Consider the following 25,788-nt stretch of genomic DNA (forward strand, 5'->3'; position numbering starts at 1 on the left):
ATCTGAACCGGTAGTGTCCCGGAACCGGTTCCGGGTGTCCCGCCGGAAGTGGCCAAACATAAAAGTGCACTAAACCTATGCATGCGGCATATCAAACCGCAGCTTTTTCGATACCCTGATGAACAGTAAGAAGGAATACATTCTCAGACCATATTGGAACCGGTAGTTTTCCGGAACCGGTTCCAGATGTCCCACCGGAAGTGGCCAAATATGAAATTGAACTAAAACCATGCATGCGACATATCAAACCGCGGCTTTTTCGATAACCTGATGAACAGTATGCAGTAAAGCATTCTCAGAACATATCGGAACCAGTAAAGCATTGTCCAGTTAGAATCCGGACGAAAAGGATAATTTATTGTGACACTCTCAATGATCATAATCATATTTTTTTACAGCAGTCTGATCATAAACAAGTCCTCTATTTATGGTGAAAATTTCATCGATTTTCTTGCTACGAGTGAAAAGTTATTTCAGATTGAAGACAAGTGAAGGAAAAAAATCTTGCACAAACACGCTGAAAATTAAGCGTGGTCAGGTACGACAGTCGCGAAAAATGTTAATGTCCCCATAACCATTATGTGTGATGTGCACAGATGTTGTTAACCATGCCATGAGGAAGTGCCCAAGGAAGATTGAAGTTTATGTTCATGGATAAATCTGCTTGGAATTCCAAGATTTTCCAGGAAGGTCGAGCTCTGGACATCGTTTTCTCACATCACGATTTTGACACCAAATGTGTACAAAGATGATAACCTCAAGAATCGCGTGCTGCTTTTCAAAAATGCCCACAAGGGATCTGTAGAGGTTTGAACTAATTTGGTGAGCTATCACGACAGCCTGAGATGTGTAGTGGTGTCATCACTGTTGGATAGTGTTTATAAACGAAAAAACACTCAAATTTCGCTTCTTTGGAATTCACTGAATAGCCCTTAATTTCGCAAGAAGAGAAATATTTGGCAAAGTTTCTTTGGAATCCTAATCAGATTGGTAGAGGGTCTCAGGACACTACAGAGATGACCTGATTGTTGAACAAATCCTCTGAAGGGGTTGATGTTAAAATTTACTACCATTGTGCAGATTTTTAAGGAAGTAATCACGGAAAAAATGAGAAAATGTATTAAAAATTAAATTAAACAATTTTAATGATATTTTTCCATGAAACTACAGTAAATTATCTTTGTTTTGAGGACTTCACCTTTTCTGTTTGTTATTCCACCTCTGAGATATAAGTGATTATCTGCGTCCGGATTCTAACTGGACAATGCTTTAGTGTTCCGGAACCGATTCCACATGTCCCGCCAGAGGTGACCAAGTTTAAAAGTTAACCAAACCCGTACATGCGACATATCAAATAGCGGCGTTTTTTATATCCTGATGAACAGTCAGCAGGAAAATATTCTCAGACCATATGTATCTGAACCGGTAGTGATCCGGAACCGGTTCCGGGTGTCCCGCCGGAAATGGCCAGACAAAAAAGTGAACCAAACCCATGCGACAAATCAAATCGCGGATTTTTAGGTATCTTGATTTGGCAAAAAAAGTTTTCGGCCATACTTGGAACAACCGCTAGTATTCCTCACCGATTAAGGGTGCCCCATCGGAAGTGATCAAATATAAAGGAAAACCAACCCCATAAAAAGCTGTTTTGCTGTGCCGAAACCGGTTCCAGGTGCTCCGGCGGAAGTGGTCAAATGTAGAACGGAACCAAACGCATGCACACCGCGCATTAAATATCGGCTTTTTCGATGACGCGCAGAACGGTCAGCAAGAAAAGTCTCAGGCCACTTTAAGACTACCGGTAGTGTACCGAAACCACTTTCGAGTGTCTCGCCGGAACTGGCGAAATGCACAAATAAGTGTTTGACAGTACATCAAATAGCAGCTTTTTTGAATACACGATGATCGATTCGTAAGAACATAGCCTCAGACCATATTTTAGACAACCGGTAGTGTCCCGAAACCAGTCCTGGGTGTCCCACTGGAAGTGGTCAAATGTAAAAGTGATCTATACTCACCCATGCATGAGATAAATCAAATCGTGTTTTTGCCATTCTCGTACACTAAGTGTACTGGAAAGGCTATTTTTACTCCAAAAAAGACTTTTTGATAGAAGGCCCGGAGGGTCGAGTCACATATACCAATCAACTCAGCTCGACGAATTGAGGTGATGTCTGTGTGTGTGTATGTGTGTGTGTATGTATGTGTGTATGTGTAACAGTGGCGTAGCCAGAAATTTGCTCTGGGAGGGGTTTTCGATGTTCAATATTACCTTTTTTCATGTGACTGTCAAATTCCATAAAAATATACACTGAATTTGATCCATAGGTTCAAAATAGCGGCGCAGCCGAAAAATTTTATCATCACAAAGCGTTTTATACTGGAAATTTGTTCCAGAAATTTTGGCTCTGGAGGGGGGGGAGTTTTAACCGTAAACCCCCCCCCCCCCCCCCCCGTGGCTACGCCAGTGATGTGTACAAAAATACTTACATCACTTTTTGGCAGTAAACCTCAACCGATTTCAATGACCGACGGTTCATTCGACGTGGAATCTGGTCCCATTGTTTCCTATTGAAAATGGTTCGGATCGGTCCAGCCGTTCCGGAGTTATGGCCATTTAGGTGTTCCGGACCAGTGCCCTTGGAAGGGGCCATACATAAAAATGTAACAAATATATACATGCGACACATCAAACTGCGGCATTTTCGATTACCTGATAAACAGTTAGCAAGAAAACAGTCTCAGACCATACCTGAACCGGTAGTGTTCCGGAACCGGTTCCGGATGTCCCGCTGGAAGTGGCCAAATATAAAAGTGATCCAAAACTATGCATGCGACACATCAAATCGCGGCTTTTTCGATAACCTGATGAACAGTTAACAAGAAAATAGTCTGAGACCATATCTGAACCGGTAGTGTTCCGGAACCGTTTCCGGATGTTTCGCTGGTAGTGGTAAAATATAAAAGTGATTTAAACCCATGCGTGCGACACATCAAACAACGGCATTTTCGATAACTTGATGAACAGTTAGCAAGAAAACAGTCTCAGACCATATCTGAACCGATAGTGTTCCGGAACCGGTTCCTGGTGTCCCTCCGGAAGTGGCCGAATATAAAAGTGAACCAAATCTATGCATGCAACATATCAAAGCGGGGCTGTTTGATAACCTATTGAAAGCTGGCAAGAAAATAGTCTCAGACCATATAGACCGCCCCAGAAAGTATGGACGCAGTTAGAAAATACTGGCATTTCAAATTTATTGATGACTAGTTCTTTTTGAAGGCTACATCATGTTGGTCAATCTATTTTCTCAGTTATTGTAAAGCGGTTTATGCGATTTCAACAGTTTGTTTCAAAATACATGAATTTTCAGTGAAACATCTTCGAAAAAATGTGCTTAAATGATGTACAGATCTTGAAGGGTCACTTAGGAAATGAGAAAAATATGAAGGGAGTAAGTGAGAAAACCGTGTAAGCAACAATCAGCAAACATGATGGGGATAACAACTTTGAGCATATGCAAAAATTTGGTCAAAAATAGAGATCCTGCTAACCATCTTTTGTATAAACATATAAGGAAGGTATTTGAGCACAAGAAAAAACCATCTAACTTACACAGAGCGGCATACGGCTAAAAAAGTTACCATTTCGAGTTTTAATGATCCTCGTGGCAAAGAACGTTTGAATATTCGATCCTGCAGTGAACAGAAACTACCAAAACAAAACCCAAAACAAGAAGCATCGAGTAGGCCCAGACAACTGAAGACTAGGTGCGTCCATACTTTCTGGGGCAGTCTTTATCTGAACCGGTAGTGTTCCGGAACCGGTTCCGGATGCCCCGCTGGAAGTCGCCAAATATAAAAGTGATCCAAAACAATGCATGCGACACATTAAATCGCGGCAATTTCGATATCCTGATGAACAGTTAGCAAGAAAACAGTCTCAGACTCTATTTGAACCGGTAGTGTTCTGGAACCGGTTGCTGGTGTCCCGCCGGAAGTGGCCAAATATAAAGATGAACCAAACCCATGCATGCAACATATCGAAGCGTGGCTTTTTCTTTATTGATAATGAAAGGTTGGCATAAAAAAAGACTCAGATCATATCTGAACCAGTAGTGTTTCGGAACCAGTTCCAGGTTTCCCGCCGGAAATGGCCGTATTTAAATGTGAACAAAACTTATGCATGCGACACATCAAATCAAGTCTTTTCCGACAACTTGATGATCGCTTATCAAGGAAGTAGGCTTAGACCACATTAGGGACTGCCAGTATGTAGTGCCGAAACTAGTTCCGGGTTTCACTCCAAAAGCGGCCAAATATAAAATTGAACCAAACCCATGCATGCAACACAGCAAAGCGCGGCTTTTTTGATAACCTAATAAACGTTAGCAAGCCATTAGGCTCAGACTATTTAAGAGACTACCGGTAGTGTTCCGCAACCAATTCCGGGTCGGAAGTGAAACCAAACTCATGCATTGAGATATCGTGGCTTTTTAGGTAACATGATGAACAGTTGCAAGAAAATAGACGCAAGCCATATCAGTGTGTTACGGAACCGATTCCGGGTGTCCCGCCAGAAATGGTCAAATGCAAAAGAGAACCAATACATGCGACATATCAATGACTTATTCAGTAACATGATAAACGGTTAACCAGTACATAATCTCAGACCATATTTGAGAGAACCGGTAGTGTTCCAGAACTGGTGATGAGACGAGTAACCCGCCGGAAGTGGTAAAATATAGAGGGGAACCAAACCATAGCGGCGTTTTTGATTTTTTGATGAACGGTCAACAAGAAAATAGCCTCAGGCCACATCTAGAACTAGTAATAGTATTTCGGAATCGGTTACGGGTGTTCCATCGGAAGTGATTAAATAGAAGTGAACCAAATTCATGCATGCGACACATAAAATCGCTGCTTTTTTTAAATTTGCCGAACGTTCAGCAAGAAAATAGCCTCAGATCACATTAATATTCGGCTTTTTAGGTAACCCGATGAACAGTTGACAAGAACATAGTCTCAGCCCATATGTGAGACAACCGGAATCGGTTCCAGGTGTCCCGCCGTAAGTGGTCAAACGTAAAATTGAACAAAACTCACGTAAGCTGCACATCAAATAGTGGAATTATAAAAGTGAACAAAATAAATGTCAAAGCGATAAATCAAATCGTGGCTTTTTTGATAGCATAAAAACGTTGGGTAAGATTATAAGTGAAGAAATGTTCAAAATCTTCATATATGCAAGAGAACAAAATCATGACCAAAGCGATCTCATCAAATCACACCATTTCAGATTCCTGCGGTGTAAATATATAGTAGGATGGAACAACGTGGAATAAATATAATTTGATCGCATCAACACCGAATAAAGTTTTTTTTCAATCTTCAATATCCTTTTGCCTCTGAAATTACTGCTCACAATTTGGGTGCGGCTGGTTGAGCCCTCACTCTTCTCATTGCGATTGAAATTTGAATGGAAAATTTCTATTTTCTGCTTTTTCTCGTAGGGAGGTCAAATTTCACATGAATTGTGTTACCAATTATACTAAAATATAGCCTAAAGTGTGCTAAAAAACTTTGTCGAGGATCACAAAGTGATCTGTGATTGTGAATAAAGTCAACCTTCTTCATGCATTTGCTGACGCTCAACCCGCTGCCGTAGTGAATAGAATTGTTGCTTTTTGAAAGTTAAAATTGTGCTTTTCTATATAAAATTATTCAGGAACATTTCGGCTAACGTCGATGGAAAGATCATGAGTACAGTTTCGACGAGAAAGGCACTATCACCACTAGGTGGATTAATCTGGGTTTTTATCGTAGTGATAGTATATCTAGTACTGTTTTATAAAATGTGATACATCACACTTACATATACACTGAAACAAAAACGAGGGTAAAAACACTTCAAATGTCATTTTTTTGCCTAGACATTCGTTTAGCCGAGGTAAATGAAAAATTGGTTTTCAATAGTTTTTTTGCAATTTCGTGAATATATTTCGAGGATATACTCCAAGGCATTTAGTTTATGACGTGTTAGCAAGATAATTGACCTTAAAAGTTTATTTATTTGTGAAATTTAGAGAAATGTTATAAAAAATGTCTCGATAAGGAGAAGCGACGATAATCAAATTTATTTCAGAAAAATGATTTCTGTAAACACTCAAACGTAAGCTAGATTAGTAGTTTTGAAAATATGGCACAGAATTATTGTTAGAAATGTTCAAATTATTACATAAAATGTCATAAAAAAATTAAGTATACTAGTTTTTGGTTGTTTAAACTTTAAAATGGGATTGATAAAAGCTGAAATAAATAGTTCTTCATTGAAATAACGACGTGCCCTAATGCCTGTGGAGTATACCTGTTCGATACTAGCATTAATAAATGAGTTAGAAGACTACTAAGTGAAAGAACTGCAAGTAGTGTCAGAATTGTTGTACCCTGTTTATTTAAAAGCAGATGCTCATACAAAAATGCAAGATATGGTCAAACAATTGGCTTATTTCATTCAATCTGGAGAAATCTATATATATAAAAATGAATTTCCGTCTGTCTGTCTGTCTGTCTGTCTGTCTGTCTGTCTGACCGCTATGGATTCAGAAACTACTGAACCGATCGGTGTGAAATTTTGTGTGTGGGTATTTTTGGGACCGGGGAAGGTTCTTAGCTTGGTATGAGACCTCTCCGGTCTCTGAAACGGGGGGCTCCCATACAAATGACCTTGCGGGGAACGTCCCTATGGAGCTGCACGTCAAAAAACACAGTAGGCAGGCAGTACGACGTTTGCCGAGACAGCTATCACAATCAAAATTCCAAAAGTGTGAAAACGAGATTATCTAACTGGGCCTAATTACTCACTGCTGCTGCAAACTACCGCCGCATTGCTTTGGCCGACACGGCAGATCCTACACTACCGTGTGGCCGGATATTCGCCGCCGAGGCAGCTCGGAAATGGAATGGCGGATTTGTCGGGTCAGTGCTCGACCGACGGGGACCAGCGAGTTTGCTGGATGGATTCGGGCATCAGGCATCTTGCTTCTTCGTCGTAATTGGCACGGCCCAGGACGAGACCGGAACGACCGTGCGTGAAGAATCCCTCCTTTACGGTTAAGGACAATGGCCTGAGGCAGTCGTCTTGCAGTAGACGATGGCGGGTCTTTTGCTATTAGACTCGGGAGCCATCCTGACTCCCGAGCCGCCGTGTGTGACCGTGTGATAATAATTTTCCATCAGCTGGGCCAACAGAATTGAGGTTGTTGCAGATTTACCTGAATGGAGGTAGTCCCGATATGCAATCCCTATCCCTTCCTTAACAAAGGGAGGGGGGTTTAACACAAACTCTACGGAACTACAATACACTCGGTCTGACTCACCCGGACGCCTGGTTACAATTGGCTTCTTTACGTTACGTTTAGGGCCTTTGGGCCGAGCTATTAGTCCCCCTATGAGAAATCACGGTCATTTACGGTTAGGCGCGGGAACCGTACCCGGTTTCGCGTGCCGAGCCGTGTGCTGGACGGAGGTCCAAACAAAGAGGTAGATACATTTTAAAAACTTTTTTTTCTAATGCCGACAAAACTAGCGCATACTATTATGGAAATGATTTTCTGCGTGATTTAATGTACAGAATCATTTTTGTTTAAAAGAAACACTCAAAAATTTAGGTGGCAATATTCTTGCAAATGCCCGTTTGAGGTACTTTTCTTTTTTAGACTGTGAAAAACAGCCTGATTTTGAAGTGGAAAAGGCTAAACTCATAAACTGCGTGGTTCAGCTCATGTAAACCTGTAATTTGATTATTTATTAAAATATTTACAAAATCATCGGTTTTACAGTTTTTGAGTGTATTTTTTAAAGCAGTCAAATTTTACCGTTTTTCAGTCTACAAACAGCTCCTAAATTGTGATTGAAGCTTAGTTCAGGACCAAAAACATACCCACATATGAGTGAACCGAAAAAAAAATTACGATATAAGTTGTTATCGAGCAGAAAAAAAAGTTTAGGTGGCAATATAGTTAATATGCCTTATAAAGGGTTAAAACATGCACAACACACGGGCGTCGTTAGCAATAGCTGCTGATTTAAGGCGGTGGCCGCTAAAATTCTAATTTTCTCCCTTTCCCGTCATTTGCTATTTCGTTGTCGCGCATTTCTACAGCAATGTTACATAATTGGTAGCGACAAAACAGTTACAGCGGTACTTAACCATTTCACTGTTTCCTACTGTTTTTACACAAGAAACGTGAAAGGTCCGATACTCAACATAAAATACAAAACAAAAACCAACAATTTGTAATCCAACGGTTACAAAGCAGTAAAAAAAACAAAGGGAACTAAATTTGGCGTATGGAGGTTTTTAAATGCTTCCCTTCAATCTATAAAAAGGGAAAAGACCATTACACAGGTTGTACTTCCTAATACTTATGCTGCTCCAAGTGCTGCTTACTCCATCTGTGATTTTTCCTTCTTCAAAAAAGGTAATTCACATTCACATTCGCATTAAACTGTTATGAAGGAGTGGGCGGCATTCTAGAAAAAAAAAATCGACATAAGATAATATTTATTCAGACAATTAAACACAAATTGTGTGTTCCCCAGATAATAAGCATATACTGATAGAAGTTTGAACTTCTTCTTAGTAAAAAAATGAGAAGGTATGGGAAGACCAGAAACGTTTCTATGGTGATGAGAAAAGGTAAAGGCTCTCAAACAGATAAAACACGACTCATAATTCAAAGATTCATCAAGCAAATGTGGGATGAATGACCCATAAAAGGTTAAAATCCCTGGAAATAAACAATCAACAAAAATCAAGAAAATAAAACAAAATTTGGCATGTAGAGTGTGTTGAAGACAAAGAATGTTTCAAAAGTTGAGGGTCTGCGACCCCTCCTTCATTTGGGTGCAACACCCCATCACCCAAATGAAACAGAATACAGAGAATGTCAGCATAATATTTGCAAAACGAACTAAATTTGTCATGTGGACATTTTTGAAGGAATAAAATGTCCATGATATTGTGAGTCCTTCAAGAGGGTGGAGGGGGTTCTCATACAAATGAAATATGTAGAAATTTTTGCATAACTAGGAAAAAGTATACACTGTGGTGCATAATTGATCGGACAAACGCCGATTTTCATACAAAATGGCCAAGTTTGAGATGCTGTAACTATGATTTGGTTTGGTGGAATGAGCTCAATTTTTGACACGGAACTACGAATATGCTGAATTTTGTGTATACAAAGTATAAAATGTTTTTGTTCACAGGTCTGGACGTGGCAAGACGTTGAAAATATTGCAAAAGTGATCGGACAGCGGTACCCCTTTGATTTACACGCGTGCCGCTGTCCGATCACTTTTGCAACATTTTCAACGCCTTGCCACGTCCAGACCTGTGAACAAAAACATTTTATACTTTGTATACACAAAATTCAGCATATTCGTAGTTCCGTGTCAAAAATTGAACTCAATCCACCAAAGCAAACTATAGTTACAGCATCTCAAACTTGGCCATTTTGTATGAAAATCGGCGTTTGTCCGATCAATTATGCACCACAGTGTACGTCCGACGGCTATTAGGCCGAAGTTCATAGAGTCGAATGAAAAATAGTCCGAATGGACATCAGGCCGAATGTTCATTGAATCCACAGGCAGAATGATCACCATGCCCTCTTCGTCACACAGGTTGTACTTCCTGCTGCTTATAATGCTTACTCCATCAGAGATGTTCCCTTCTTTTTGTAATAGGCTGTTCTTTCAAGTCACACTGTTACATTTTCTTTATGGAACAACTGCTAACCCTTATAACATACCTAAGTGTTTCCTTCTTTTTATCGAAGGTTTTCTTTTCGAGTGGCACTGTTGTGTAGTTTATGGCAGTTGAACTGTTAACTCTATGGTCGATTTGTTCCTTTAAGTTACATTGATAAAGAGTTGGTTAGCAACCAAATCACTGAACAGCATTCTTTATCTAAGATTTTTCCATCTTTTAAAATAGGCTGTTCTTTTGCAGTAGCATTTATGGTATTTTAGCATATTTTAACAATTGGGTTCTATACAAAAACATAAATCATTGTGCTTCTGCTGATATTGGACTTAAAAATTAACTAAACCACTATAAAATGACGAAAATATCAAAAATCATGCAAATAATATGGTCTGATGTAAAACAGAGCCAATCATAAATAAGGTCAATTCATCTATTATTCGAAAATTTACACATGTGTGATACCATATTCTAATCATTTACTCCTAAAAGAAAATATTTAGTGAAAAAATATGTATTGTTTTTAATAAAATTTTTTATAAAAACTTTGAAACAAACAGTGCTTGGGGGTAAAATAAACAGTTGGTTCAAACTTTATATAATTTTTATAAGATTTTATTCAAACTCGATATACTGAAATCTCTAACGAATATCGTTAAATAACTAGAGTAAAAAGATAAGAAAATATATTTAACTTCAACAGAATAGGATTGTTATTAGAAAAATCGCCCGTTTTAGTACATTTTTTCGAATAATTATTTCAATAAATTGTAAACTTTAAATAAGAAGTTTTAAAGTCGTAGCACATCAATTTACATCAAATTTATTGACAAGCAGTTATATATATTGCAATTACACGTTTAAATAAACTTTTAAATATGTGTTTATTTTACCCCCATCAATTGTTCATTACTCTCACTGTTTTTCGCTACTCGGTTTTCTTTCATTTTTACAATCGAAAAAAAAATAAAAAAACTGTATAGTTTTGACCAATTTTTTTCTTCTAGAATGTTTAGAACATAATCCCATCTAAGATATTACATGGTAAAAATGCAAGATTTTAACATATTTCCATTAAAAACGTCACCAAACGCTTGGGGTGTTCATTTTACCCCCATTTCCCTTACAACTAACTAATGAATTTTTAAACGGTTAAGTTTGTCCTTCATGGTGGCTATGTTCCTGTTCATATGTAGAACAAGTTAAGAAAATAACAAAAACATTAGAAAAACTATGTCGTAGTGCAAAATCCACAATTAAAATGGGCAATACAAGGTTTGCCGGGTCAGCTAGTATATTATAAATGATTCTTAGTTGTGAACCACATTCATTTTTAACATGATTTATATGAAAAGAATGTCTAAATTATGAAACAAGTAATTCATGCTAGAAATTTGAATACTTTCAGTGCCATTTCTCGAAATATGAGCCGTCCAATGTATATTATTTCAGCCAGAATACAGTCTGGAAGGTATTGGGAGCTATTAGAAGACGTAATAGTAGTAAACGCTGTGATTTATGCTAGTGAAACCATAATATTTCATCAAAACAATACTTAAATACGTGATTTTATGATGGTTTGCGTTATATTTTTCTGTTAAAAACATTGTTTTCCGTAAATTTTCAACCTGCTTTGGTCATGAAACTTTCATTGCATTCTTTTGAAACACTTCCGATAAAAATAACTACATCAAATCTCAATTTGGAAACATTTACAATAATATGACATATTTATATGAGATGCATGCAAAATTAATATAGCAACACTTCCAAAAACGACCAAATTCATGATTTACAAGTCGATCTATAATGCAGGTCACCATACAAAATGACTTTTATGGATATTTTTCAAAATTTGTTAGTTTTTTTATTATGGAATTCTAAAAAATGTTCATTTCGGCTAAACGAATGTCTAGGCAAAAAATGACATTTGAAGGGTTTTCACCCTCGTATTTGTTTCAGTGTATATGTAAGTATGATGTATCACATTTTTATAAAACAGTACTAGATATACTATCACTACGATAAAAAAGTTTTATCATAACATCTTTTGTATGAGTTTCCTGACATTTTTTTGAAAATTTTTTAGCCTCGGCTAAACGAATGTCTATCACTGTATTGCTTTGCGGTCTTCGGAGGGTTGGTTCATCGTAAAATTTCCAACAGAAATCATTCATCGATTTATTTTTAGAGGTTAAGGGGCAACCTGCGGCGATTTTTTTTTTTTTTTTTTTTTTTGAGAAGGTGATTTTTTCTAAAGTAAATCATATGAAAACTTAAATGACTGGCGCTAAAATATAGTTTCTCCGGTCGAGCTGAAATTTTGCACAGTTGATGTGGAGCCGAGATAGATCTCAAAAAGTGTTCAGGAGTGAAATGTATGTTTCTGTCCGATGCTAGTACTCATACCCTACTGGAAATCCTTCAAGTATTGCGACATTCGAATTCTATAATATCGTTTTTCTATGGAAGGCTGAATTTACAAAGGTGATTTTGCCAGCAAATTCGGACGCATTTTTAAGTGTAAAACGATAGGGTCCTGCTATACAGTATGGCCCATAAAAAAATGCGACATTCAATTTTTTTTTGCGGTATTTGATGATTTTTAATGAAATAATCCAAATGAATTAAACTTTTTTGGATTAGGATACAATAAGGAGGTCATTGTCATACAGGATCTCTAAAATATTTTAAAACAATTTCAAATGTATAGGAAACAAAAACTAAAAAAGGTGCTACATATTAAAAACCGTATTTAAGATAAATTAATAAAAAAAACTTAACACTGTTTGAACATTTTTCTAAACATTTTTTTGTCGATGGAGGCATATAAACCTACCTTTATTATAAGTACAAAGAGTAAGTACTTAAGAACAATTTCATGCCCAAAACATAATATTTTCTAAAAATTATCATTTGTCAAATAATTCAATTTTCAGAAAATGTCCCTTAATTTAAAAGTTAATATTTTTTTCCTTCTTGTCCGACGAACCAACTAACTCCTGAAGACCTTATCCAGCCATAAAAGTACTATTTTGAAAATAAAATTTGATTGAATGTGATAGAAAGCAATTGAAAGAAAATTATATCCTTAAAAAACGGCCTCTGGCGCGTGGACGATTTCGACATCCATATGTTCAACGTAATATTTCCAAAGGTATGTGCATGAAATCAGTCTATGTTCCTTTGCCATTATCAGATTAGCGGCTCTACTGTACTATCCAATAGATACATGCAAGGTTAATCAGTTCGAAGTAGGGGAACGATGACTTTGAAAATTGTCGCATTTTTTATGGGTCATACTGTATATCCTACCAATTAGTTTTGCACATTTTCGTTTCCTTGTCATCCCAGACCTGTGATCGGAAACACTTTGTACTACGTAAATACTAAGCAAAATTAAGCATGTATTTTAGTTGTAGTTCCGTGTCAAAATGACATGGTGTTACATCTCTTTCTGTGTGCATCCTATGGGTCCAATACATCGGCTGCCCTACCTTCCAATGTTCATCATTCCTCACCCACTAAGCAAAAAAAGTGCGAACAATTCGAAGAAGTTGCTCTGGTCCGCGGCGGGTAGGATTACATTGTTTCTCAGCAGTGAGTGGAGAAGCGTGTGATGGGAATTGAATGTATCTGATTAGGCGGTCGGCCGGTCAGTTTGGCAGGAAAGGTTCGCTAAGTTACCATCATGGTGGGGCTGGGAAAGGAGTTATTTGCATGGTCGGTGGGCTGTGGATCTCGGCATTCCGAGGCATGGAGAGGTTAGGAGCAAGGCTAGCAGTTGGGATAATTGTGACTTCCGCTGCTGGAAGGTCAAGTGGTTGAAGAAGGTTGGTAAATTAGTGTTAATTAGGGCAAATACTTGGCACCTACTGTGGCGTATAACCGGAATAGATGATTGGGATCTGGGATGATAGTGAAATATTTTGAATAGTTCAGTAAATTATCAGTATATTAAGACACAAACGTATAATAAGCCGAGTTCTGAACATCTATTAAGTACATTACCCACCCCGATAGAAACATTAGAATAAATAGCCAATGAAGTCCACTGTCGTGACTATTCGTGTAACTAACATCTAGTTTGCCACGCGCTTACTTTCGGTTAGGTTTTCATAACTCAGGTTGGCGATCTTCTTGTCGCAACAACGTAGCCAGACGTGCTTCGTGCTTCGTTGTCTGTCTAATTATGAGAACCCAAAAATCATTTCCCTCGAGAGTTCTCAGGCCGGGCAAGCCTGAAAACAGGTGGATGATCTCCTTCCGGAGTGTCGCATAAGCCATCCGCTAACGTTTCCGGAAAGCACTTTCGAACGAACGGTTACACGGTCCATTTTGGAGCACCCTCCCCTATTAAGATTATCAACAATTATGTACTAATTGTACTCACTCTCGTCGCCAGCATTTCCGTTGTTGTGATTTCACCCCACCTCCGCAGGACCGAGAGCAGGCCGTCCAATTACTCCACGGACCAAATCCGTTCCTGATGGTGACATTAGCACCCGGCTTTGCCTTGTCCTGCTGTTGGTCACTGACCTTTGCTCCTTCCAGTAGCTGTACAGTAGTTGTGCTAGGTGGTGCAACAGTGGTCGCAATTCCACCTTCTCCACCACCATCAGAAGAAGACGACCCGCTCTCATCGTCTGTGGTTTCATTATTAATTATGGTGGGATGGTGCCAGGATTTCCTTTTATCACCGCCAACGGTACGACCCGGGTCTGATTTATGAGCGGCACTTCCGGTTGCACCCACCACCTGCAACTGCTGCGGCAGATCATTATTCATGAGCACCGTCGTCGTCTCGGATTTACCAACAGGCTCATTTATTTTGGCCACAGCATTAATTTGTTCGGTTGGCTCACTTTCATTCCCACGGCGGCGCCCTCTGCCGACTGACGTCACCACATCGCTCCGCTGTTGCGTTACGGTCGATGCACCTCCGCCGCTAGATGTCACCGGGGGTATTTCGTTGGATGCTTCCGGGCCTGAGTCCTGCACTAATAAGCGCGATTCGACCGTCGCCGACGTAGTCGTCGTCGTCGTTGGCCGGGACAAATTGCTTTCACTTGCCACATCGTACCGATAGCGATCGGCCGCCTGTTGTTCGGTGGTGTCTTCCGGTTCGTCACCACTTCCGACCGGCTTCAGTCCGTACACGTTGTCCGAGTCCTGCTGGAGTTCGTCTCCCGGCGGCTGATGCTCATTGTTCCGATTGTTGCTATTCTGGGTGAAATGTGGCACAAAGGAAATGTCATTCTCGGAAAGGGGTTCATGTTCGTTTTTGAATTTGATTAACTTCCGCAGGTAGGTCGTACGTTGAGTGGAATTGGTGCCGACACGACTGGCAGCACGCCTCGCTAGCCATTCTTTGTGAATCTGCGGGATAGAGGAAGAAGTGTAACAAATCAGATTAGCTGTGTGATTTCGAGATCAGTATACCGTTGTTGGGAGTTCATTCTCACTCAACAAGGGTACTCAAAGATTGTTTGTTAAATAATATACTGGAAAAACTCGTTATTAGAATGTACAAAATGTGGCTAATTGTCATATTGAGAGATGAAATTTGTGAAAAAAAAAAACGTTCTGGCGGAATGTCTACCCATGACTCCGCATTCGCTAGACCGCCGATTTTACCAAATAAGCCACAAAAGCCAAACAGGCCACAAACACTTCGTTTTCACAAATCTATCTCTCTTTCAGCATAGATGCTGTTCTCGTCGCGGCGTTTAGTGTTGCAGCTCAACACTGTAATAATAGTAGTTTACGCAACAAGGTGCAGAATGATGATTTTTACAGCACGAGTTGTACAATTACGACGAGAGCTGTAAAAATCAAGTTCTGCACCGAGCTGCGTACAACGTTTTTTGCAAGTTCATAAATTACCGATTGAACAAAATTTTTCATCAAACTGCATGCTGATGCTCATTGTCATGTTTAAGAAAATCTGATCATAGCAGGTTCTACTGTGCAGTTGTCACAATTTTTCAAAACTGCATCCAGAAAGCATCAAGAAGTTGATCAAAACTGAAAACAGTGCTGTAATGGTTCATTACGCAACGCAAATCAGTGCTGTAATGAATGTCAGATTTGCATGAGGTAAAACAGCCTATTACGATGAGAAATTGCAAAAAGTATATTTGAACAGACATTCACTATTTTGTTTTACATTTACAAACAGGTTTGTCTCTCCTCACGCTACCCCTCTGTCCAACAACTATTCCGCTTAACTCAAAATGCAACTAATTATAGAATATGTGAATATTTCTGATTTTCAATCCAATTTCATTTAACTATAGATAACCTTAACATTCCAATTTAACAATCTAGTCCGCTGTTTGTTTTGTTTCTCATTAACATTGGCGTAGCTAGGGGGGGTTCCAGGGGTGCCTGGCACCCCCTAGAATAAATTTGGCACCCCCTAGAATTTTTCCTTGACAGTCACCTAAAATTTAAGACTTCTCACAATAATTCCAACATTTATTAATGGCACATTTGAACAAAACTTAAGCACATCCGGAATCTATATATATAAAAAGGCAGTGGCATACGTGGGACCGCGCATAACTTGCGAACGGAAGGTCCGATTTTGGTCGTCTTAGTTTTGTTCTGTTAGTTTTCCCCCAAGGAAGGTTTATAAGGCATAAAACATGGAAAAATTGATAGTTTTTGTAAATTGATCTTTCATACCGGGGACCGGGGATTTGGTCTTGGCTAGAAACTTAAAACGTCAAAAAACGCAGTAGGCAAGACAAAGTTTGCCGGGGTCAGCTAGTTACTTATATAACTGTTGTACGTTTTGGCGTTTTGGAAGAACAATCATCAGATTTCTGAATAGATTCCTTCAGAAATACCTCTATCTATTCGTACAGTGATTTCTCTAGGCTTCCTTTATGGATTCCTCACGATATTTCTTCAATAAACTTCCCTTAGGATACTCCAGGCAGTCCTGATGGGGTTGTACATACTAGAAATTTCTGCAGAGATTAATCCAGCAAATTCGGCTAGGCTTTCTTTGGAAATTCTTACTATGATTCTTCTCAGAATTTTCCTAAGGAATCCTCAAAAAAAATCTATTTGGGTTTCTTCAGGAATTTCTGGTGGAATTATTCAAGCAACCTCCCTGGGATCCTTTCAGAAGTTCCTCAGAAGTACCTCCGGTGATTCTTCCAGGAATTCCTTCAGAGATTTCATTCAGAGATTCTTCCAGAAATTTCTCTTGGAATTCCTCCAGGCGCTTATATTGGCCTTCATCCGGAAATTGTAGCTAGGATTTCTCAAGCATCTCCTGCTGCGATTCTTCCAGCAATTTCTCTTCTCCTCTAAAACTTCTCACTGTGCCACCTTCTGGAATTTTACTAGGAAAGTTCTTCCGGAAGGTCTCCCTGAAATTTTTCTATAAAATTCCTTCATTGATTCTTCCATACATTTCTTCAAGGATATATCCAAGACATTCTACAGAGGTTTTTCCAGAAATTCCACATGGGATTTCCCCAAGAACTTCTACTGTAATACATCCCTGAATCTATCTAGGAATACCTCCTGGGATTATTCTTGTGATTTCTTCAGAAACTCTCCGATGATTCCTCTAGGAATTTTTATCCAAGATATTTTGTCCACGGATTCTCTCATAAATTTCTCATGGGATTCCTACAGGAACTCCTCTTGGCCTTTATCCAGGAATTTCAGCTGGATTTTTCAAGCTATTCCTTCTGTGGTTCTTCTAGCAATTCCTCCTAGGACTCCTCCTGTCATTCTTACTGTAATACTTCCCAAAATTCTTCTAGGGATTCTTCTAAGAATTTCTCCAGAGATTCCTTCAAAAACTTGCTGGGATCTCCAAGGAGTCTTGCAGAAGTACCTTCGGAGTGCTCTCCCAGAAATCCTAAAAAAAAAATCTGGGATTTCTCCAAATATTTCTTGTTGAACTTGACTTGAACTCCTCATGACTTTAATCCAGGAACTCCTCCTAGGATTAAGCGATTCCAGCTGCATCTAATGTTTCAGGAATGCCTCTTAGGTCTCCTCCACAAAATATTACTGTGATACCTGCAGGAATCCCTCTAGAGATATCTCCTGGAATTCTTGCCGGTATTCTTCTAGGCAGTTTTCCTAGGATACTTCCATAAACGCCTTTGATTCTTCCAGACATTTTTTTCTCATCCAGGAATTCATGGTTTACTCTAGAAATTAATCATTGCATTACACCTGGAACTCCCCTTGGCCTTCTTCAAGGAATTCTAGCTGAAGGAATCCCAATAGAAATCTTTAGAGGAATCCCTAAACGAATTTCGGAAATAGTTGGAATTTGTAGAGAAATCCTGTAGGAATGTACGGGAAAAACTTATAATCAATTAGATTGCTAATTGCTAATTGACAAAATGAGAGATGAATTTGTGGAAAAAATCGCGTTCTGTTGGAATTCGAGCACATGGCTCGGAATTTGCTAAACCGCAGTATGGCCATTTCTTTGAGGGTTCCTTAGGCATAGTTTTTTTTTTTAATTTCTACTGTAGTTTTATTGGAACCGGACAAACATTTTAGCTTTATATGAGAGGAACAAACCACTCTTAAGCAAACTTTAGTTTAAGAAACTAATATTCAGCTAGTTACGTTTCTTGGGAATGCAATCAACAATTTCTTTGATTTTTTTTCATATTTCAATGGCTATTCGTAATTATTATAGTAATTTTTTTCAGTTATTTTGGTAATTTTATCGTGATTACTTTTGTAATTCTTTGTGATTTAATTGTATTTAAATTTATTGCTTCCGAAAATTGCTGAACTGGAAATTTAGAAATTCTCAAATGGACTTGCTTGAAGAAAATCCTATTAAATTCACGAAAAATTTCCCGACAAATTCCCAGAGAAATTGCCGGGAAAATCCATCAAAATTACCTTAGAGCTTTCAAAGTAGTTACCAAAAGAATTCATATAAGAACTACCAGAGGAATTCCTGATAACAATTTTAAGGCTTTTTAAAGAAAATGGCCAAATCAAACCTCACAAAAAATTGCCAAAACATATTTTATAAAAAAATCCACAAAAAAAATTTGAAGAAATTTTCGAAGAATTTTCCGAAATCATCAAAGGAACTCCTGAAGAGAATTTAGGAAGAATTCCAAAAGTAATTGCAGTAACAGATTTTTTAAAGAACCACCAGAGTTTTTTTTAAAGAAATTCCCGTATGGAATCTCTAAGAAAATTGCCCAATGAATTTCCAAAAGAGTTACCGAAGAAATTTCTAAAGTAATAATAGAAATTTCCAAGATTTCCAAAGGATTTTCTGATAAAATTCCCAAATAGACGTTCAATGCAAGTAACATCGGAAATACCGAAGGTATTTCGAAATCATCTGCTGCAGGAATTCCTTACATAATTACTGAAGAAATCTAGAAGAATTTTTATAAAATTCTAAAAGAATTTTAAATATATTTATAAAATTCTAAAGAATTTTAAATAAAAAAATTCTAAAGAATTTTTATTTAAATTATAGAAGCGATTTTTAAAAGAACTTCCGCAGGAGTTTCCGAAGAAATTGGTGAAGAAATACCTAATAGCAAAGATAATGGAAGTCCAAAAAATCGACGAAAATCCGAAAAAAAGTAGAATGACTTGCCGAAGATATTTCCAAAAAAAATGTGAGGAAGTTGCCAGAGTCAATATCAAATGAATTAACAAAGGCTTCACTAAAAGAACTCCTAAAGAAATCACCTGAAGAGTAATTGGAGAATTTAAAAAATTGGTAAATAAACTGCTAGTGGAATTGCCGAAGAAATTTCCAAAGTAATTTCCGATGAAATTTTCAAAGGATGCGTAAAAGGTGTTTAATATCAAATTCCAGACATATTACCAAATAAATTCTTAAAGATATTGCAGAAGAAATTTGCCACATTCAAAGCAATTACTGAGAGATTTCTAAAAGGAGTCCTAATTCAAATAAATTGCAAAACAATTTGCAAATAAATTGCCGGGAATATTCCCTGAGGAATTACCGAAACAATGTTTTGCCGAAAACACCAATTTCTTGTATTAAATTATAGCATAGAATCAGAATCCCGAAGAGAAAAATCGAATGTTGAGGCCAAACCAAAAATACAAATATGAATCCTGATTTTTTATTTTCAAGTATTTTTAATTCTTACAATGCCACAAAAGTTCAGCTTATTGGACGCAGTGGCTTAATTTTCACAACAGAGGAGTAAAAAAAGACTCTTACAATTGTTCTTGAAGGGTTGTTTTATAAGGGTTGTTATCATGCAATAAACAAAGAGAATGAATGTACAATTGGAAACATTTGAAAGGACAATTGGAAACATTGAAGAAGATTTCAAAATTCAATTAAAGTACTCATCTTCTTCCCGAATGGGTTATCCTGAGCTATTCTGTCATATTTATCCGACCGAAGTTTTTGACAGAGCTTGTAAAAAGATGATGATATTTCTGATGAGATACCTATCCTGAGACATGAATAAGTTCTAAGTGGAGTTCCAAGAAATGTTTCCATTGGATTCATTTCTAACTAGAATCCTAGAGCAAATAAAGGAGTAATAGAATTCCTGCATCAATTATTGAATTGACCCGTGGAAACTCTTATTATGTTATTTTTGAGAAGAAATTTGAAAATTAATGACAGGAGTTTGAGTGGAAAAAGGTTAGAAAAGTAATTTTAAAATCTCAAACTGGAATTTCTTTAAAAAAAAATTGTCAGCTTAAAAGAATACGTGTTTTGATAGAAATTCATTATTAAATTTTGGATTTTTTGGTGAATATATTATGGCAACGTTTCACAAACTATGGCTGAATTTCAGTGGGTCGCGAAAGCTTGAGCGATACAATAATAGCGATATAATATAATAAATGTGTTACTCATTTTCTATCTTACTGTTAGCACATTTCCGAATTTTCAAGTAATCTCTTTGGAAATTGGCAAAAATACTCCAATGAACTACATTTCTCCTCGATTCCCCAAGCAGAAGAGAATATCAAATTTATAACAACAGAATCACAAAGCCTGTTTTTATATCACAATTTGTTATTATTAACTTATCAAAGTATTACTTTTTTATAACATGAATGCTGTCTAATTTTAAAGGCACTACACCGTCTTCAGCCAGAGGCTGCACAGACTGAACATTACATACACGAAACAACGGACAACACACGTAACACCCAGTGGCCCAATGGAAAATTTTCCGTTTGACGAAAAGTTTTCCCCGACTGGAGCGGGAATTGCACCCGCACTCCGAGGCTTACGAAACGCCTAGACGACTGACGTTGCTAACCGCACGGCCACGAAGCCCATAATAAGATATGTTAATAACACAATAAATACTGATTCCATTATACAGTTATTATGCCAAAATAACATATTTTATTATGCTGTTGATATTTTCTTCTGCTCGGGTCAACTCATTTGTTCTATTATAAGGCTTCGTCAGGAGAAAATTGAATAGAGAAACTACTATCTGCGTTCTGACATCGATTCAGAAACAAAAAAAAAATCATTTGAAAGGTTAAAGATGCTGGGAAAATTTTAGATTTTTTGTTCTGATGCTTTCATGGCGGGTTTTTTGAGTTTGACAATTGAGTTCAAGTTGTTGCTTGTAATTTGCATTCAGAACTTCAAACTACTGAGGTTGGCATGTGAATCTAACCAGATTTGCACGCCAAACTCAATAGTTTTCAATTCATAAAAAATAAGATACCGTAAACCGAGGTCAAATTGATCTTCGGGTTGAAATTGATCAGTCGCTTTTTATGTACAGGGGATGGCCAAAATGTTTGGGATAGGCAACTTTTTTTCTCTCACAAAAAAGTTCAACATGCTATAAGTTTTCATAGAGTGCATCAAAAAATCTCAAATTTTGACTGATTGTCAACCTATTATATGTGCCTCATTGGTACAAATTTTGGCGCGATTGGTTAATATTTCCCAAAGTTAGAACCGTTCGGGTAAAACACTATTTTTTAGACATCTCATTTTTGAGCGGTCATATCTCGGAAACCAGTGAACCGAATTGAATGGAATTTTGAACGTATACCAACAATATACAAATACTTCACAAACTATTAAAACATAGATACTTTTTGAACGTTGAAAAAAGTTATCATGGATGGACACTTTTTGAATTTTTCTCGAAAAAAGATAATTTCTTTACGTCAATGTCAATAAATTTTAGTGTTGAATTCCAAAGATTTACCACTTCTGTTCTCAAGTTATCTTTAATCATTTATATTAGAGCCTATTTAGATTAAAGAAAGAACACATTTAGCAATTTTTGTGTGGTATTGTGAATTTGACCTATTTTCCTCTATATGGGTAAAAATTTCAACCCGGTATAACTTAATTCGCCGTGAGAAAATATTACATTTTATAACGTTGTATTAAGTATCAATATATTGTTGATAAACGTTAAAAAATCATTCAATTCGGTTCACTGGTTTCCGAGATATGACAGCTAAAAAATTAGTTGTCTAAAAAATAGTGTTTTACCCGAACGGTTTTAACTTCGCGAAAAATTATTCAATCGAGCCCAAATTTGTACCACTGATGCACATATAACAGGTTGATAAACAGTCAAATTTTGAGATTTTTTGATCCACTCTATGAAAAGTTACAGCATGTTGATTTTTTTTGTGGGAGAAAAAAAGTTGTCTATCCCAAACATTTTGGCCATCCCCTGTAGATAAATCATTTTATGAATGGTTTTCTTACAAATATCTTTAGCATCAGATTCCAACAGTACGATACTTGCAAGCAAACTATTGAAAATATGCTTTTTCTAACGGAAAAACGGTTGATCAATTTCGGCTCGAAGATCAATTTGACCCCGGTTTACGGTACTTAAAATTAGAAAAAAACAATTATCAATTTTCCACAAGAAACCATCAAACGTTTGGTAATCGCCATCGAGTTATTTGTTTATTTTATTTCCAAACTTTGGTTAAGCTTTACTTCACAGTAAAATGTTGATAAATTGAACTTTTGCAGATATCAGAACAACTAAATAAATTATTGAAATTAAATTGCAATAAAATAAGCGTGTGAAGGATAAGATAAAGGGCGAACACGATGAAATTGCCACACAGAAAATATTGTATAACTTTTGATTGCGTTCGCCAAAATAGCTTATTTGTTTACCATGAATAATATATTATGTGTAGCTAATACCATAAAATTTTCATTAAAATCGGTTGAGTATTGGCGGAGATATCGTTGAAACAAGGAAATTGCCACTTGAGAATCTTGTGCAAACAAACATTTTGGAAAATGTCACTTTTTTGCCGTTTCAACGCTGGCGTCAAAAATACTGAACCGATTTCAATGAAAATTTTTATTTACGTAAAGTATGTATGTAGAAGTAGTTTGTCAAAATTTCATTCAATTTGATCATGCCGTTAAAAAGTTATAGCCATATATGTCGCACTATGTCACAATAAGCAGATGTGGTTTTTGGTATAGTGAAATTCAAACTGCTCTTAAAATGGCTGAAATTTTCACTGTAAACAGTTTAACACGACAATTTCACACTGTCAAAGTTTTATAAAAATTGGGACAGTGTTACCAGTTCTACAATCAAAATAGTGCACGCGGAACTAAAAATGGTCAAAAAGTACCTAAAATTTACCTTGAAGCGATTTGAGCTTTGGATATTTACTAGAAAAAGTACTGAACCGATTTAGATCAAATTTTTACCACTTAATTGATACTATGTTAAGAATATCGAGTGAAATTTTCAAACGTTTTGATGAGGTAACAAAAAAGTTATAGCCTAAGTAATTTTTTGAAATGGGTGCACAAATTTTCTAAAATCTCATTTTATGATATCGACAATATATGCACCAATACTCAACAGATTTTAATGAAAATTTTATGGTTTTAGCTACACATAATATACTATTCATGGTCAAAAAATTAGCTATTTTGACGAACGCAATCAAAAGCTATACAATATTTTCTGTGTGGCAATTTCATCGTGTTCGCCCTTTAACAGTTTCAAGAAGACTTTCCAGATATACTAGTTCTTCGATTAAAAACCCACATTAATCCACCTAGTGGTGCCTTTCTCGTCGAATATGTACTCATGATCTTTCCGTCGACGTTAGCCAAAATGTTCCTGAATCCTGCGAACACTTTATATAGAAAAGCAGCAATTTTAACAAAGCCATCTTCGATTTGGGAAACTTATTGATGATACAGACCTTATTTATGATCAGACCTCTCAGCTGACTGCTTGACCACCTTAACCCTTGTCGTGAATTGGGGTCATTGTGACCCCATTCCATGCACTACGGCAGCGGGGTGAGCGTCAGCTAATGCATGTAGAAGGTTAACTTTATTCACAATCTCATATCACTTTGTGATCTTCGACAAAGTTTTTTTAAGCACACTTTAGCTTATATTTTATTACACGATTCATGTAAAATTTGACCTCCTAACGAGAAAAAATCAGAAAATTGAATTTTTCCATTCAAATTTCAATTGTAATGAGAAAAGCGAGGGCTCAACCAGCCGCACCCAAGATGAGAGCAGTAATTTTGGAAGCAAAAGGAGGTTGAAGATTCAAAAAACTTTATTCGGTGTTAATGCGATCAAATTATAATAGGTAGTATAAAAACTAAGATAGTAGTATTAGTATACTATCTAAGGACGGTACCTATCGGAAATTAACTATAAACATTCAAAATGCTCTATCTCGACGCACGGTTGGTATTTTCATTCCGGTTCTTCTACGAAATCTTCACATTATAGTTAATTTCAGAACAGCTTGAAGAAATTTGGAAAATGTTAAGTATTATTGAAAATATGGTTTTATGAGTATACCACACAAAATAACAATCTGTACAAACTGCATTTATTTTTATTTTTTTTGACGTTTCATACATTTGTAGCAAAAAAAATTGTACGGGGAAAAATCTGGAAAATAATGATTATTACTAGCAGTTATGTACACATAACATATCACTCAAAACCGACTTTTGAAATTCTTTTTTTGGATAGAAAAACCTCCAACATTAAGAATATGGTCTATCCAAAAAAACACCTACTTTTTGGTCGAACTTTGACGCTCTGTTTTAAATATCTTCAGAGGTTATAAAATTCCGTTATCTGGTAAAACTACCTCTTCAATAGATTTAAATACATACTTAATCGAAAAAAATGCAAATTTTCAACTTTATGTATTTTTTATTTGCGTAATCGTTCTTTGAAGACGCATTAAAAAAGTGTTCCTCGAAAAATTGCCTTTTTTTTTTCATTTTTAAGAATTGCCCTAAACTGCGGAGGGAATTTTTCTTGATAAAAATAATTTTCCTATATCATGAGCATTCTGGAAAAGAATATATTTGCGCAAAAATAAGAGAAAAATTTGAATATTTTCCCACAGTTTTCGCCATTTTAAAATTTTAGGAGGTGTCCAAAATTTTAAAAACATATGTGCAATCTTTGAGATAAAAGTCCAAGTTAAATGATTTTTTTTTTAAATCAAAACTGCCATTCTTTATTTAAGAGATTTATATAGTATCTCCAAAAATAAAGTTATGTTTATTTCGAACAGATTATTTTTCAGGCAATTGTGAACGTTTATAGTTAATTTCCGATACAGTCCTTATATGTACTACTACACAGAAAGAAATCATGAAAATTAAACAGCACGTAAGTTAAGCATCGACTGAAAATTATAGCAGAAGCTACAAAATTACAGCCATTTACCGAGAGATGATACTGTCCGCTCAGTAATCAGCCAATCATGCGTACTGTTTACATTTTTTGAGACATATTCGCTTGAAATTTACATGCAGTAACGTAAACGAGGACCAGCTACGCTCAGTCGTCTACCTCGCTGCGGAGACTGCTCTCTCGCTCTCTGTGGCCGAAGCGGTACAACAGTTTGTTCCTTTATGGTGGAACATGTTTATCTTTGATTGCCATCTCTTCAGCTTGGTGAGACAGCCTAGAGGGGTTAGGCGAGAGCTCTCACTCGGAAGATCTGAGTTCGATTCTCGTATGAAGA

The 25,788-nt window shown here is 36.9% G+C and overlaps 1 protein-coding gene across 1 annotated transcript in view; it reads right to left on the reverse strand.

The window, feature by feature from the left end:
- Nucleotides 1-25,788, reverse strand: part of LOC109409361 (thrombospondin type-1 domain-containing protein 4) — an 820,641-nt gene that overhangs the window by 548,580 nt on the left and 246,273 nt on the right. Inside the window, exon 4 of the mRNA XM_029859333.2 lies at nucleotides 14,166-15,151. Within this exon, the coding sequence (XP_029715193.1) occupies nucleotides 14,166-15,151 (986 nt within the window). The remainder of the gene's footprint in view (nucleotides 1-14,165; nucleotides 15,152-25,788) is intronic.

This window comes from Aedes albopictus, chromosome 2 (assembly GCF_035046485.1).
Source record: "Aedes albopictus strain Foshan chromosome 2, AalbF5, whole genome shotgun sequence".
NCBI classification, from domain to species: Eukaryota; Metazoa; Arthropoda; class Insecta; order Diptera; family Culicidae; genus Aedes; species Aedes albopictus.